Source organism: Rattus norvegicus, chromosome 16 (assembly GCF_036323735.1).
Source record: "Rattus norvegicus strain BN/NHsdMcwi chromosome 16, GRCr8, whole genome shotgun sequence".
Classification (NCBI taxonomy): domain Eukaryota; kingdom Metazoa; phylum Chordata; class Mammalia; order Rodentia; family Muridae; genus Rattus; species Rattus norvegicus.
The window spans coordinates 80,071,218-80,088,499 of record NC_086034.1 but is presented as its reverse complement, the minus strand read 5'-3'; the positions used below and the strand labels follow the sequence as shown (position 1 = coordinate 80,088,499).

Below are 17,282 nucleotides of genomic sequence, written 5' to 3'. Positions count from 1 at the left end.
GCTGTGTGCCTTTGTTGCCTGTGTTGAAGCATGACCTATCAACTGGCTTACAAAAAACTTGATTCGGAGCTTCAAGTGATTTATCTCACATATTTATGAGAAATTACTCTTACAGGGAGCATGTGCTTTGATAGAGCTGTTTCAAAAATAAAATAGTTAACTAAACATGTAAATCAGTAGTGGAGTCCTTGCTTAGCACATATGAAGCCTTTGTTTTTATACATCGTGCCACAAGGATGAAGGATGAGAGAAAGAGAGAAAGAAAGGAAGAAGAAAGAAAGAAAGAAAGAAAAAAGAAAGAAAGAAAGAAAGAAGGGAAGGAAGAAAGAAAGAAAGGAAGAAAGAAGTAAATAAATAAATTCTGCAGCGAAGAAGAAAAAGACAGGTAGAAAAGAGAGCAACAGAAGAGAGGATGTGAAGACAGAGTGTTGCATTGAATAGAAGCAGTAGTGGAGCGTCACCAGGCCAAGGGAGCTTGATTACTGCTGTCTCAGTGTGTGTTGCTCTCCGTCCATTGCACACACAATAGTCCAGGTGGTGTAAGAGAAGTTTTGCTGGAAGACAAAAAGAAGCAATGTGCATAGGCTGCACTGAGGAACAGAATGGGAATCAGGGTGGTAGGAACTTGACCTGCTGTACCTGAAGAGGAGCAGACATTAAGCTAATGGGAATTCACACAAGACCATACAAGATGGCTCAGAAAGCCAGAAGTCTGAAGCTCTGCCTGTGGCCTCTGGTATTTACTCACACAGTGTAGTTTTTCACTCCTTATTGTAAATGCATGTAGCTCCTGTGATATGAGAGAGCTGGAGAGGAAGGACTGTCCTGATATGCCCTGGGAAGTCATGGTGTCCTCAAAGGCAAAGCAATTTCTGATCTTGTAGTTGCTGTGTTTTTCTTTTATTGGCTCAGTATTCAAACAGTCAATGAAGTCTTTAAACTACATAAGGAATCACTATGCACTAGGATCCAAGACCTTTCAGGGTAATCTTTGTGTTTCCTGTCACCAACATGTACAGATGTGTGTTTATGTGCAGTGTAGTTCAGTGTTACTGTCACTCTTCGCAAGACCTAGCCCTGGTCAGCATATGACGACATGATGTCTTATTCATGCTAAATGTCTGTGAGCAGTCACTGTGTCCTAATGTGGAATGAAGGTTACTCCCTGGAGAGTTTCTTAAGTGTGTAGACTCAAGTTTCACTGATAATTATATATTCCAAATAAAGCTAGAACTTATAAAACTGTGTATTGAAAATGTAATTTTTTAAGAAGAAAAAATGGACTTTTCAGTCTCTTATTCTTAACACATTGACCAGTTGCAGAACTCGGGATTAATCACCATCTACTGCATAAAGAACCTTCTCTGATAAGGACTTAAAGATGTACAGTTTTACATGCATCTTAAAGACATTTTGGGCATAAAGAAAAAAACATCAGGGGTAGTTTTATATAGTGTTTGTTAAATCTAAAGTAGTAGGTCCTCCCCTAGGCCTTATGACACACCCATCTAAGATGGTTTGGATGAGTTAATGGTACCAGGGAAGAATTCTGATGTGTGGAGTAGCTTTAAATCTAACCAGAAAAATGGTTGGTCAATTCCATAACATTCAGGCCAGTATTGTACCAGTTGTTATTATAGCTCACCTGTGAGCACACAGCAATAAAGAGACAGTGAGGTACTCAACTCTTATGAGCCGTCTATATCAGATCCCCTTTTCCCAAGGCTAAGGGGGCAACAAGGAGGGGAATGTAGACAGATTATAAGAACCAGAATAGTGGGCATCTGTATTGAAATATTATTTTCTGGACATGACAAGACCATTGCACACAGGAACTTACAGACATTGTGACTGCAAACACAAGACTACACAAGATCAAGCCACCCATAGATGAAGTAGGGATTTGTGAAGTTTCACCCTAAGTAAGGAGCTGTTGATAATTGATGACTGCTGGGAGTCAGAGTGTAAGTTTTCTCCAGGGTCCCCCTGCTTCAGTGAGTGGTCCTACATCCATTTACTTACAGGCAGCACCAAGGGACTCACAGGATTAAGTAAAGTAGCACATGAAGTTGGAAGGGAGAAATGGTGGGAGGGAGGGGGAGGAAGAGAATGAGTGAGAAATGGGGAAGGGGGTGTCTAGTCAAATACATTATATTCATACATAAATTCATCCTTTCTAAAGGCAGCAGTGACTATCATCTGAGTGATGAATATATTAAAGGAAAAACACAGTTCCTTCACATGACTCAACTCACTTAAATAATTTCTGGGTTTGGGAGTTCAAATCTGCTATCACAGCACTTGTGAATATAAAACAAGGGGGTTGCCATGACTTCGATACCAGTATGAGCTAAAGGTGAGATCAGGCCTCAAATATAATAATAAAATAAAATATAAGATAAAATAAAAGTATTTACTTACTTAGATCCTGGGATGTTTTTTCCATTCTATCCTAACAATTTAGTCAAATTAGCTAAAGGGTAAAAATTTTGATTCCAGTATACTAAATTAAATTAGTAAACTAGCACAACAGCTCGAATCACACGGGAAGCTTTTTGAAACAAATAACTAGATCATATATTATAGTATATATTTAACACATATATGATTAACATACATACTATATGATATATAATAAATGGTATATTTCTTGAATTTTTAAAGATAAATAAATTATTTTGAAATGTCTAGATTATCGTATGAAATGAAGACAGAGAGCAGGGATCAGGGTGCTAAGGGTTGTTAGTCCCCCTGTTTTCTCACCTGGATTCCAGGGCTGCCTCAGGCAGTTACCAGCTGCTGTGTCTTCAGCTGTGTTGTCTTAAGCCTCTTACTGTACTTGATGACCAAAAGAACTATTATTCTACCCAAGAGTCATCTGAACACTGTACTAAAGGACATGAGTCTATTCTTCCACGTGGCTTTGACATGACAGTATGCCTGGCCAAGAACATGCTGACTGCCTACCATGATCCAAACAGTGAGGGTACGGCAGAGGGAGAAATTAACTAAACTCCTTGTATGAATCAAGAAACAAAGAAACACACGCAATGTTTAAGGAAAAATTGAGATACACAATGATGTCAGGAAATGAGGGAATCACGGGGGGAGGTCCACAGAGTGGAGCTGGTGATGAGAGAGAGTGGATAACGCAGGGATTTCAGACACACTAACATCTGACGAGATACAAGATGCACAGTGGAGAAAAGCAAGGCCAGTAACTTTAGATGGTCATGCCATGGCTCCCATATGAGGTTAGCACCAACTCTGTGCATTCCAGGCTATTGTTTGTCCACAGTATAGGCTAGCAGTATAATTATGAACCCACCTCTTACAGAAACTCTTTCACAAAACAATATCTAGAAAACTACAGTTTTCCCAAGTACCCTTCAATTACAAAGCTCAAGAATTTCCAGTCACAGGTACTTCTCCTAATTCAGAACAACCAAGGAAACTACGTGCTTTTCTTTTCCTTTAATTCTCTGTTACAATAGCTGCTTGGACAAGTAACCACCATATGAAATATAATTCTAACACTGATGCTAGACCTGTGATCCAACAGCATAAAGCTTCTCTCTTGTGTAAATAATCTTTTCATTACCATTTAAAAGGTCATTTCTGCATAGGTGTAAGACTCTGATAGAAAGGAAAATGCATAACGGCCTCAGTCTATGACAAGTTAATATGTTAAGGATAATTCTAGTTAACCTCACCTGGAATCCTGAGGTAATAATAACTTTATTCTGTGACCCAGGCTGCCTCCAATTAACTTTTGTGTAACGGGGGTTACAATTGAAAATAACACTTCACTTTTCTTACGTGCCCTTTCAATGTAGGGAGCCACTCAAGCCCTCATGTTAACTCCACCCAGGAAGGCACATCAGTGTAGAGACCCCCTTCCCTATTCGTCTCTTCTAAGGCTCAGGAAATGAAACGCCAGCCAGAATGAATATTTCACTTAAATAAAGTTATATCGTCTCCTTGTCTTTTTTGTTTGCTTATTTTTCCTACTGCCAGTTAAGGATGCTTATGCAGTTTTAAACAGCCCGTAATGTTTTACCCTGAGAAAAAAAATCATAATAGCTGTTTTCATATCTCTAAATGAACTATGCATAATTTCAAATGGAATATGGATTCCCTTGTGTAATTACTGAGCTGTGACAACATTCATCTGTTTGGTAACTGGAGGGAAAGGTAATGTCCCCAGTCCTCCAGGCTAATTAGATAATGCAAGCTTTGGCAAACCACACCAGCTTCTAGACCCAGGGTCACTTCTGACTCATGGTGTGTTACCAGCAGCTTCGATCAGACACTCCCCAAGGAGAGAAGGGTGGAAAATAACCTAATAGATAGGTACCCTTTGTGGAACTGGGAACCTTAAAGACCAAGCCTTACTTTATCCAATGACCTTAAATATCCTTATGTTTTTCTTTGTCTCAATGCTCAGGGCCGTCACTCCTTTCTGATCAAAGACTGACTTTGGAATGTATGCCTGACATGATTAATCCATGGGCTCTCATAATCGCCAAAATGAAATGGAGAATCCACACCAGGTTGTTATCTCTCCACAAACTACTTGTAATGGTGGCAAGAATAGGCTTTGGACATTGCATTCGCTATAGGGAACTTCCCACAGCTGGCTAAATATCCCCCCACAGTCAGCATTGAGTAGATTGCACCCCCAGGATGAAACTCACCCACAGCTTGCCAAATGCTTCTACAATCTATTTTGAGAACTATTTGAAAGTTCTCTGTACCTGTTAGAGACACAGCATCATCTTTTTATAGAAATAGAGAAGAGCCCAATTTTTAGCTCTTCACGACCAGTGAGTCAGTCCATCATCAGGTGCCAGTAAGAGGTCATTCAAAGGAAGAAATGAGGACATCTTCACACTTAAAAGGCCAGTCTAGAAGACTATGGATTTTAATTGAAGAAAGTATATTCTGCTATGGATGCCATCCAGAAAAATGACTATGAGTCACTGGGTCGTGCCCTCTCAGCAGCCTTAGCGTGTTGATGACTCCAAGGCTGGGAAGCAGGCGTACTCTACCTAAAGCAGTGCTGGCTGATCCATGAGGCATTCCCAGCATGGGTGATCAGAAGGCAGGCATGTTAGAACCATCAGATCCACACAGTGTTCCCATGGGACAGTGTGTGGGAAAATGATCAAAATACAGATATCACATTATGGTCTTTACATCAGTGTGTAGATAATATCTTTTTAGCACTTGTACCCAATAAACATATCAATAAAGCTAAATTCACCCATTTCATGGCTGTTTGATATTGGTAAGATGGTGTGTGTGGGTGGTGTGAGTTTAACTTGTGTGTGTCTGGGAGTCATGTAGCTTCCTTAGAATAAGTCTAGACAGCTGAGATCAGCTGATGTGGTGGGTGAATATTCTTGGCCCCAGGAGTAGCATTCTTTGGGTGTGTGGCCTTGGAGGAAGTGTCTCCACTGAAGCTGCAAGCCAGCCCCACTTAAAAGTTGTCCTTATAAATGTTGGTTTGGTCGTGATATCTGTTCACAGCAGTAAAACTTTTAAGACAGATAACACAACATCCTTCAGGAGCTACTGACCTGTCTGAATGTGTGGGGGAAGGGCTAAAGCGGTTCTGAGTTTAGAACTTCTGGTTGCTACACCTGGATGGCCTTACTCTGCTCCCTGTAAGTCTGGGAGTCATCCATGTTCCTGGAAGCAAGCCCAGTGATTCTGTTCTTCATCCAGCTTCCCTTGGGCTCTGTCTTTTCACTGGTCTGTGGTTGGTACCCTAACAGGATAGTTGTTTACAAGTCTTTTATGAAAAGATAAAATCCCGCTCTTTCTTGGTCTGTGGATAATAGGTGTGATAGGCCCCCGGGAGTCCAGCCTGTTTGCTGTCTCTCTGCTTTCTATCTTTTATCTTTCTGCACGTAGTTATTAGAGAGCAAGACAGTGCATCTGTGAATCAGTGCCAGGAAACAAACACACAGACTCATCCCTATCCTCGTGGTATTATTTTCTGTTTGAATGTGACTTACACAGGGTCCGCTGTGTGACCTGAGGTACTGCTATTAAACAGTGGAGGAGAGCTTTAAAATGGGCAGGGATGGGGACAATAAGAACTTGAGGAACCCAGTTGACAATCCTCTCCCCTCCCCTTCCCTCTTCTCCTTGGCCCTGCTCTCTCCTGCCCACTGGAGGAAGTAGAAATCAGTGCTTGAGTCATTGTACAGAGTTCAGAGACAGGGTAGGCCATGCAGAAAACAGGAATTTACTAACTCTTTTGAGGCAAGGTTTTGCTATGTAGCCCACATTATCCTTGGATTTCAGATCAGGAGGCTCCACTCTGTCAGTGCTATGCTTATAGGGCCAGCATCAGTTAGAAAGCAGAACCATAATTGACAAACTGGGATATGAATCTGAGATGTACAGGCCGTGTGAGAATCTTATGTATCACTTCTTTATGCTGTTTATAATAAAGTATTGACAATAAAGATGTCACACCCTAGGACATCCAGTTGCAGTAGGACTAAGCACATCCTGTCCCAGGGAGGCCCAACCAGGAAGTGCAGTTAGAGGAAGGGGATCTAATGGCAGGCAACACAGTCAGCCAATGACAGCTTCAGCTCCAATTGTTAGGGGACCCACATGAAGAAGCTGCACATCTGGTGGGGTGCTTAGGTCCAGCCCTTGCATGTTCTTTGGTTGGTGGTTCAGTCTCTGTGAGCCACCGTGGAAAACAACATGAGATTTAAAAGTACTGAAGGTTCTATTTTTTCTGCTGTAGCAAATGCCCAGCAAACTAAATCCTCCATGAGAAATCTATCCCAAGAACTTGCTCCAGGTAGAAAGAACATTATTCTAGAATGGTAAAGGGGACAATTCAATCAACTATATCTAACTGACAGAGCAGAAGAGCAAACAAAGCAATGCACTAATCCTGTCAGGGTGCCAAGATGTTTCTGTGCCTGTCTTCCTGAGTGAGTAACAGTCACATAAGGATTAGCATATGGGCTTCCCTAAAATGTAGCATCCTCCTACCTGTGCCTCCTCTGTCTTGGGACCACAGGCATGAGATACCCCATGCTTTCTGTTTTTACATATTTGAAAATACACAGCACAGAGTCATCATTTACTATGCACATTATCTACAATGACTTCCCAAATTAATGGATAACGGTGTTCTCATTCAAAGCATCATCAAAAAGGCCATGAAAGTCCATGAAGAATAAAGTCAAATATACTTCTCTTGTAGGCAGTGCTCTGGCAGAGACTTTTGCAAACTGTTACTATGACTGTCAATGAGTGCAGGCATTACATGTGGAAAAATATTAAAAACACAACAACACATGTTCCAGACATCCTTTTAAAAGGCTACAAGGTTCAGGGTTTGGGAAGATGGCTCAGTGTTAAAAGTCTTCTTGTACAAGGCTTAAGGACTCCCAGCATCGATGTAAAAGTCATGCCTAGAACCCAGTGCTGAGGGAGAGAGTCAAACACATCCCAGGAAAGCATGAAAGGTTGGCTCAAAGTGACCCCATAATTAAAAATTAAGGTGGGGAACTATTGAGAAAGTTATTCAATATTGACTTCTGGCCTTCATGTATGCATGCATGGGTGAACACACCACACCCATGCACACACTTGACCAAAACTAATAACTAACTTAATGTCTACACAGAGGGGAAGATGTTATTTACAGAACTTTCTATGATCCACTTAGTGCTTTATATTTCTTTAAAAACTATCAGATTATATAGGTTATTTTATAAGATAGATGAAAAAAGTGACATAAAGTCCAAACTTAGTTTTCTCTTTAATTTCAAAATGTTTTTCATGTAAAACAGTTAAGTCATGAGAGACATAATATGAGACTCTATATTGTTTCCAAACTTTAGGCAGGTTTCACATATATCATAAAGGAAGAATATTGATATTTTATTTCTGTTTAATTTCATGTATATCATTTGAAGAAAGTAGATAATGGTGATGGTGACTATTTTCTTTGGTAAACCACATCCGAGTGTAGTTTATGAGCTGGCAAGACAGATTGGAAGTTATCACACTGTAGACTGAAATACCACCATGATGTTGGAAAGATATGACCCCCTTCTGAAAGTTATTCTGGCCTCCATAGGAACCATGCAAGGTTTGTGGGCTCAGACATACCCACACACATGCATGTGTAAATAAATAAGTGCAAAGAATCTGAAAGACCATTGGTTATTTAAACGAAGATCTGAGACCATGTTGATAAATTCTTTCTATCACTCATTGCATTCACAGTGCCACCAAAGGGCTAGGGCTTTAAGATTTGCTACACGTTTTTAATGTGCATACACACTGTGCACATATAAAGAGAACTACCAATGTGTGATGTATATGTGCTCCTCTGCATATACATGTGTGTTTTTGTGTGTGCTCAATATATCATATTTACTCATAGCTGTACTACCATGAAAACATTGATAGCCTTAGAGGAATTACCTCCTAACAAACCTTGAGGTACTTTCTTCTGACCCACATCATCTTGAAGATACACATATTATTAAATCTTTCCCTTGCTCCTGACCATTTAAACTCCCAGTTAAACTTTACCCCGTGTTCAGGAGTATATCCTGCCCTTGGAAGTGTCTGGACCATCCTACTGGGCGCCTTACCTCGGCAGATGGGTCGGTGGTCACTCCATGCTGCTAGGGTCTCTGTGACTCTTTGACAGGTGATGCCCTTGGCCCCTTGGAGGACATAATTATCCTCACAGGAGAACTGCACGTTTGCACCAACCCTAGACAGCATCAAGAAGAAGACAGTCCAAAATTACCAACAGAAGAAGGACCCCAACAGACGACCTAGTGCTGTCACTCCATTCTAACAGTGTAGCATAACCAGCAATCCACGAGAGACTGTTTTGGGAGTTGGGGGTTATGGCAGTTTTAGAGTAGGTTGCAGGTAACCGAGGCTAGCCTTGAGCTTGCCTGAGCTTGGCATAATCTGAAGAGTATGCTGAGAGGTCACCTTATAAACCTTAAGAGTCACTTCAAAAACAGAAGAAAGTCAAAGTAATATTTTTTTAAAAAATTAAAGGTGTTTATTTATTTATTTTTATTTATTTATCATGCACAGACATTTTGCCTTCACATACATCTGTATACAATGTACATGTGGTCTGACCTAGAGTTCAGAAGAGGGGGCAGGGTTGCACACGTTTTGTGAGGTGCCATGTAGTTTTTTTCAGAACTGAACCTGGGTCCTCTGTAATAGCAACTGGTGCCCTTAATTGCCAGACCATTACTGCAGCCTTCAAGGAAGGTTTATGGATTAAACAGGAATACACATGTGAGAGAATTTTGGACTCTGAATTGTCTTACACGACTATATAGTTTACAGAAGCCAGGACAGAAAGAGTCCAAGAAAACGTCTTTGCAAAGGACCTATAGTCCTACCATCAACATTCACCAGACTCCCTGGAACATACTCCCTAGAACATTCAGAAATACATGTTACAGGAACAGAAGCATTTATCATGGATCCTAGGGAAGGGCAATGCGTTCATCCTAGAACAAGATGAAAGACTGTTTTGGCTCCAGAGACAAATCTAAAAACAGAAAGCCAGATTATTGAAACCAGATAGGACATCGTCCAGGATGGCAGTTTTGACAGGTGCATGAGGTATTGTGCAAGTTGGAGGGTAAGGTAGCATGTGAGGCAACTGTCACACTGAGGACATAGATGTCTCTTTGCCCACCATCTGAGTGGACAGCTGGAGAGCTTTACTATCCCACAGGTCGACTGTTACAGGAAGCGATTCTACACAGGGAGCTGTTGAGGGAACATGAGTAAGAGCCCGAGTCTCTGGGGAAGAGATGATAGCCATCCATGTAGATCCATAAAGTTTAAACAAATAAGACAAAAGGGAAGAAATAAGCATGTTTCCTTTCCTGCTGATGGAACAAAAGGTACCACAGGGGGTATTGGAATTAGTTTCTCTCAAGCCTCATGATAAATCAACTCGAAACTCCACGGTACTGTTTCTGGTGATAGTCCTGAAGGTGTCAAAAGTCATTAATGCTGAGCCAACCCAGGTGGCAAGATTCTTAGGTTAATGAACTAAAGTACTTTCCCATTTCAAAAGAAAATCTCAGTTTCATAAGAAATACTATGCAAACCAGTGCCTATTAAGAGGATATGAAGTACATGGAATTTTCAGTTTTAGTTGTCCAAAAAGCTGTCTTTATACCACATGCCAAGAACAACTGATTTCTGGAATGCAGATTTTGAAAAAAATTGATAGATATGAAACATGAGCTTTTAAGATAAAATGCGTTGAAAGCACACATAATTCTATCCCATTGCCAGTATGACTGACTCCAAAGACCACCATAATTTGTAGACTTCTCCCATAATCCCTAATGATTAGGCTTTATTACAACATCTGAACTATAGTTAACAGGTTATTCAAATCTACCAATTTTGTCTTAAAACCAATTATTACATATCTATTCCCTATCCACAGTTTATTTCCTATCTACCTGTCTTTACTTGAATTTCAATATTTTCATTACTCCTTCTGAACATTTGCATTGAACAGATTCTAGGCCACACTCTAGAAATCAGATGGGCAGAAATGAAGAAAACATAGAAAGTCCTAATCTCAAGGAGATAACGGAACGGCTAAGGAAGAAAAATGACACTTAGTAAACCTTAATAAAAATGAATGTGAAGGAATCAAAATGGTAATGATTAGACCTGGGGTAGCAGAGAGGGAACATGACGGTCTGCCAAAATTTTTCTGTGGCCCTCCTAATATGAGATGCTAATTGCTAACATGCTGTTTCAAGGGTGGAAAATAGGAGAACAGGGACGCGGAGGTAGTATATCTGCCTCCCACCTGCTATATTGCAATCAAATCACAAATTTCCTTTAAGTATTGAAAAGAAGTAGGAACCTGAAATCCTCAAAGCTCAGACAAAATAGACAAATGAGGTTTCAAGCCCTAAATCTTCAGTATAGGAAAGAAAACATTTACAGAGCAAAGAGACAATATACCAAAAGAGGGAAAACGACATATGAGATCCAGATACAATAAACACAGATTGGTCAAAGTGAGAACAAAGCAATATCAGATTCACAAGTGTATGGAGACAGACTTCAGGGTAATATGGCCACTCCTGGGCATCTGTTTAAGTGACTGTATCTTACTACAGAGATACGTCCTCAGTCATGTCCATGTCTTCACTGTCCACAAGAGCCAGGATATGAAAACCACCTCAACACCTGTTTACGGCTGAATGGAGAATGAAATGTGGTGGCCATGCATGATGCAATGCTTTCCAGCCATAAAGAAAGAGGAAATCATGACATTTGCAGGTAAAAGGCAGAACCAGAAAACATACGGATGGTGGTAACCCGCATCCAGAAAGTGGGACGAAGTACCAGATCTCTAATGTTGTCTGCTCAACTTGCAGTCCAGGATCTAGCAGAGGTCAGGAAACTAGAAATGATCATTGGTGGGAAGTGGGCAGAAAGATCTTAAGGAGGGGAGAATCATAGAGAATAGGGGGATTATGAAGCAGGTGGTTGAGGTGGGGACATGGATGTGGGGGGGAAGGGTGGAGGAGTATTAACTAAAATCAAGGCTGTTTGAGAAAGCCACATGGAAACCTACTATTTTAGAAGTTTCAAACACAAACACAAACACAAACACAAACACACACACACACACACAGACATACACACATTCACACACACACACCACACACACACTGCAAAAGCACACACACACACACATACACACACAATGCAAAAGCACAACAAACACACGTACACACATACCACATATCATTTTTCATATAAAATAATTTAGCTAGCATTACTCTCACAGGGGATTATGTTTCTGTCGGAATGCAAGTTGCTAAATAAAAAGCCCAGAGTTAGTGTGGGCTTCTTCTCCAGTCATTGACTGGGGGTTCCCTGAGAGCCCCTAAAATACAGGCCAGTGCCGTTACTTACTCTGGGTTCCCTGTAAGAATGTGATGGTAATGATGGGCATGGCAGCACACATCTTTAGTCCTAGCACTTGAGAGACAGAGGCTGGTTGGTGGATCTCTGTGAGTTCCATGCCAGCCTGGTCTACATAGGGAGTTCCAAGTCTGCTAGAGCTACACAGAGATGCTCTGCCTTAAAACAAATAAACAAACACATGTTGCTTAAGACACCATAGACATTTGTTAAAAGACATAGAAAAATCAAGTATGGTCTTATCAGGGAGTTTTGCCAACAGTGTGAGCAGCTATAAACACTGAACTACAAGCACTGGAGCGGCAAGAAATGCCACTGGAGATGTCATGGGCACAAGAGCCACACGAATGTTATGGAGGTAACTAACCTCTCTGCTTGGATTTCAGGTTGACTTAACCAGAGGAAACACATACCTTGTACTGAAAATCTAGCAAGGAACAAACCGAAGAGGATGTCCCAGGTCTCGTAGGTTAATCAATTACTATTACTTTGCAAAGTGGGCAGACTGTCAAAGTTCACCCTAAACTGTTTCTCTATATGCCCAGTGTTAGTCTCAGACCTCATCAGAGCAAAGTTTCTCTCTCTCTCTCTCTCTCTCTCTCTCTCTCTCTCTCTCTCTCTCTCTCTCCCTCTCTCTCTCTCTCTCTCTCTCTCTCTGTGTGTATGTGTGTGTGTGTGTGTGTGTGTGTGTGTGTGTGTGTACTGGATACAGAACCTCACAACTGATCAGAGAATAGAGAACAAGTTTCAGTGCTACGCTCAGCCACAAATCGGACATCTATATCAACTGCCCCAAAAGTTTGGGGACAATTGTGGACGAGACAGTGAAAACACCATAAAATCTAGATATCAGGGAAGACATGAACAAAATAGTGTCTTCTGGTCCTGATAGGAGAGTACACTTAAGAACTCAGGGTCTGCATGGATAAAGCCAGTGAACATTCTAGCACAAACAGAAGAAAAATTTATGAGGTCTCACCCCTAACTTTGGATTTAAGTGTGACCCCTGGCAGGTCAAGCATGTACCCATGGATGTCTCTAAACCCATTCATGTATAGGCAGCACAAATTGGACTCATTGGACTATGAAATTGGGAGAAGTAGAACAGTGAGTGAGTGGATGAATCAATTATTATAATAAATTCTCAAGGAATTAATAAAATATATTTAAAGAACCACAAAAAGATATTGAATGGTGTTCGTAGCACTGATGTAATAAGAAGAAAAGTGGTATTAATCTGTGACGGTGCAGAAATAAGGGAAGCCTTGTGTACTATTTGGAGGAATATAAATTTAGCACAACTACTGTGGAAAATGACATGAAAACTCATCATAGCTTTTTTTTTTCTTAAAGAAAGAACTCTTATGGGCTCCAGTATCCCTGCTGGCTGAATAGGTGAAAGCAGGAGAATCAATATCAGAGTGATGTGCACATTTCCAGCTTTGAAAGTCACAAACATGATACAGAACCAAGTGAACGACAGCAGATAAATACAGACAAGTGAAGTGTGGTATGTACCCAGAATGCAAACAGAGGGACCTCCTGGTACTAACACCACCACGGATAAATCAGGAGGCCACTTTACTCAGGGATAGAAAGATACACTACATACCCTATTTATACTTGAGAAGTTACAGACTAGAACTCATAGAGACACAGAGAAGAATCTGGTCATCATGGCCCGGAAGAGGAAGATAGATCCCAGAAATGCTATCCATAGGACAGATGAGCCCAATTATAAGGAACATGAGCGCAGGTGGTCTCATGTATAGATTGCTAGCAGCATTAACACAAAATGCATGACATATTATTCTTTTGAAAATTGTGGACACAGATTTTAAATATCATCATCAGGAATTATGACCGGATGATGTCAGACATACTAGCTAGCTGGATTCTGGCACACAAAATGCTTACATTTCAAAATACATTGTATACATAGGATATCCAATTTACATTGGTCAGTTTTGATCCCTTGACTTGTCAGTCTCATTTGTGGCAGCATTGTAAGTGCCTGTCCAAATTATGAGGCAATGCTGCTAGAGATGGCATCCAACAGTAAGGCCGTGCTTGATGAAGCTACTATTAGAAATATTTGACAGAATACAAGTCGAACTGTGAATAAGGATCATGGTACTTAGTATAGGCATATGTATAAATGTTACAAGGAATGAAACATGACTCAGAGCCACCTAATCTAAGGATCCACGTACCAATCAGTTCTAGTTATATCTATAGAGCAGAAAACATTCTAGTATTTGTCAGTGGAACTATTGTTAAGTATCTCTTCTAATTTCTAGTAATTGTACTGTTCTGTTTCTATGAAGTTAAAAAGAAAACTGTTAAGATTTCATCCTCAGACTGTCTATCCTCACTAATGGGAGGCTCTGGCACGCACAATTTTCCAGACACCTTTCAGGCACCTGCTCAGGAACCCTTTCCAGGTCCTCTGAGTGAGGACTTTTCCCAGAACTGGACATCTTCCTGTGGAGTCAGTCTTTCCCAGAAGGCTGTGCTCCAGTGCTGTCACTTTCCATTTCCAGGACATTCAGGGAACCACACAAAACTTCACTAGTGTTGTGAAATCTTTACAGGGCTTAGTCGAAATGGCATCAACAGATACTGGAACAATTCTGACATTAAAGCATTGAATTTATTAACAATGGCCAGCTTTCCATCTGAATGCAGGTCTAAATGCAGCCCAATGGGCGACCCTCAGGCTGAGCTGAAGCCAATTGTCTCAGCAATGGATCAAGATGGGGTGGGAAAGAAATATGGCCTGGCTTCTAATTTATTGACTTGAGCTTTGGTTTTGTCTTATCCTGGCTCTCAAATCAGTTTAGTTTAAAAGCCATGTGTGCTTTTTACTTCAAATACACAGCAAACCAAGTTTCCATTGACTTATCACTATTTTTGAGATACTGTATATTAGCTATATCAGATTGACTAATCTTGTTTTCATAGTTTTTTTCAAATATGATTCCAGAAAAATATCTAGCTTTTCATTGGCAGAATGAAATAGGACATTTAAAATAATTAGGTTTCACAATGAAGACAAGTATTAGAGAATGAAAAAGTTGTAGATATGTTATGCACTGTTAATACTTAAAGGGCAAGTGTGAGTGGAACAATGGAAGCTGGAGGACTTTGCCTTTCAAATAGATTACAATAGCAAAAAATATTATCTTCTTAATTCACTGTTCCCTGCTCTAAAACCCTCATCCTTCAGCTTTTAATCTTTTCAATGGACACCATTCATTGACATTTATTTACTTGCTATGGGAAGAGTATTCTGAGGTGAAAAAGCTATTTCTAGATGTTTGAGCTAACACAAACTACTTCCAAATATGGGGTTCCTGGAAAGTGATTATTTATGGACTTTTCAAAAATGTTGGTCCAACTAATTCTGGAAAAAAATCTGCAATGACTTAAGTATTAAATTTGAATCCCAAACTGGATGGTGTTGATGTGACTGTGGGGACCACCATTCTCATTGCCAAAGAGAGGATGGGTAGAGTAGCTCACGCCTTCCTGTAGTCCCTGTAACTATCTGAAGAATCTGCTGGGGCAGCCAGATAGATTCATAATTCTATTTCAGGTTAATTAATTTAATTTTTAAAAGATTGATTTCATTTACACGTGTGTGTGTGTGTGTGTGTGGGGGGGGGGGGGTAATGGTGGTGGTGATTTTGGTGGGTAGTTCTGCCACATGTGTACAGGTTTCCAAAGAGTCCAGAAGAGGGCATCAGTGTCTCCTATATCTAGACAAGTCATTCTCAACCTTCCTAATGCTGTAGCCCTTTAATACAGTTATTCATATTGTGATTTCTCCCAACAATGAAATTAATTTTGTTGCCTCTTCATAACTGTAATTTTCCCAATGTTATGAATTATAAGGTAAATATTTAATGTGCAGGATATCTAATATTCTACCCCTATGAAAGGGTCCTTCACACCCCACAAAGGGGGCATGACCTACACGTTAATAGACTCTTATCTAGAGTTTCAGCACTAATTTACAGAGGAAGTCAATCGACATGGTGCTAGGAACCAAACTCCAGCCCTCTGAGAGACTTTTGAACAATGAGCCATTTTTCCAGCCCCAATTTTGACCATTGGTACATTCTTAGTGTCTTAGAGTTTCTACTGTTGTGAACAGACACCATGAACACTGGCAATTAATATAAAGAATATCTAACTGGGGTTGGCTCACGGTTTCAGAGGTTTAGTCAATTATAATCATGATGAAAATCATGCCAACATCCAGGCAGAAATGGTGCTGGAGAAGGAGCTGAGAGTTCTACATCCTTATCTGAAGGCAGCTAGAAGACTGTCTCCCAGGCAAACAGGAAGAGGCTTTGGATCACACTGGGCAGACTTCTGCATATATATCTGATCTCAAAGACCCACTTCCACACTTCCTCCAACAAGAATACACCTCCCGAGGTCCACTGCATCTGAGACACCACCTGAACCTGAAGGGACCCACCGGATAAACAGTTCTCTGCACCCAAATAACGTGGGAGAGAGATAAACCTTCAGAGAGGCAGACACGCCTGGGAAACCAGAAGAGACTGCACTCTGCACACATTACTGATTCCAGAGGAAAACACCAAACACCATCTGGAACCCTGGTGCACTGAAGCTCCCGGAAAGGGCGGCACAGATCTTCCTGGTGGCTGCCTCCGCGGAGAGCTCATAAGTAACACTCCAAGAGCAAACTTGAGCCTCAGGACCACAGGTAAGACCAACTTTTCTGCTGCAATCGACTTGCCTGGTGAACTCAAGACACAGGCCCACAGGAACAGCTGAAGACCTGTAGAGAGGAAAAACTACACGCCCGAAAGCAGAACACTCTGTCCCCATAACAGGCTGAAAGAAAACAGGAAAACAGGTCTACAGCACTCCTGAAACACAGGCTTATAGGACAGTCTAGCCACTGTCAGAAATAGCAGAACAAAGTAACACTAGAGATAATCTGATGGCGAGAGGCAAGTACAGGAACCCAAGCAACAGAAACCAAGATTACATGGCATCATCGGAGCCCAATTCTCCCACCAAAGAAAACACGGAATATCCAAACACACCAGAAAAGCAAGATCTAGTTTCAAAATCATATTTGATCATGATGCTGGAGGACTTCAAGAAAGATGTGAAGAACTCCCTTAGAGAACAAGTAGAAGCCTACAGAGAGGAATCGCAAAAATCCCTAAAAGAATTCCAGGAAAACATAAATAAACAAGTAGAAACCCATAGAGAGGAGTCACAAAAATCCCTGA

The 17,282-nt window shown here is 40.8% G+C and overlaps 1 protein-coding gene across 2 annotated transcripts in view; it reads right to left on the bottom strand.

Annotated features, from left to right (window-relative positions):
* Csmd1 (CUB and Sushi multiple domains 1) overlaps positions 1–17,282 on the bottom strand; it is a 1,600,162-nt gene that overhangs the window by 432,211 nt on the left and 1,150,669 nt on the right. For both annotated transcript variants that reach the window (XM_039094737.2, NM_001037327.2), the window contains exon 9: positions 8,646–8,770. In XM_039094737.2, the coding sequence (XP_038950665.1) occupies positions 8,646–8,770 (125 nt within the window). The remainder of the gene's footprint in view (positions 1–8,645; positions 8,771–17,282) is intronic.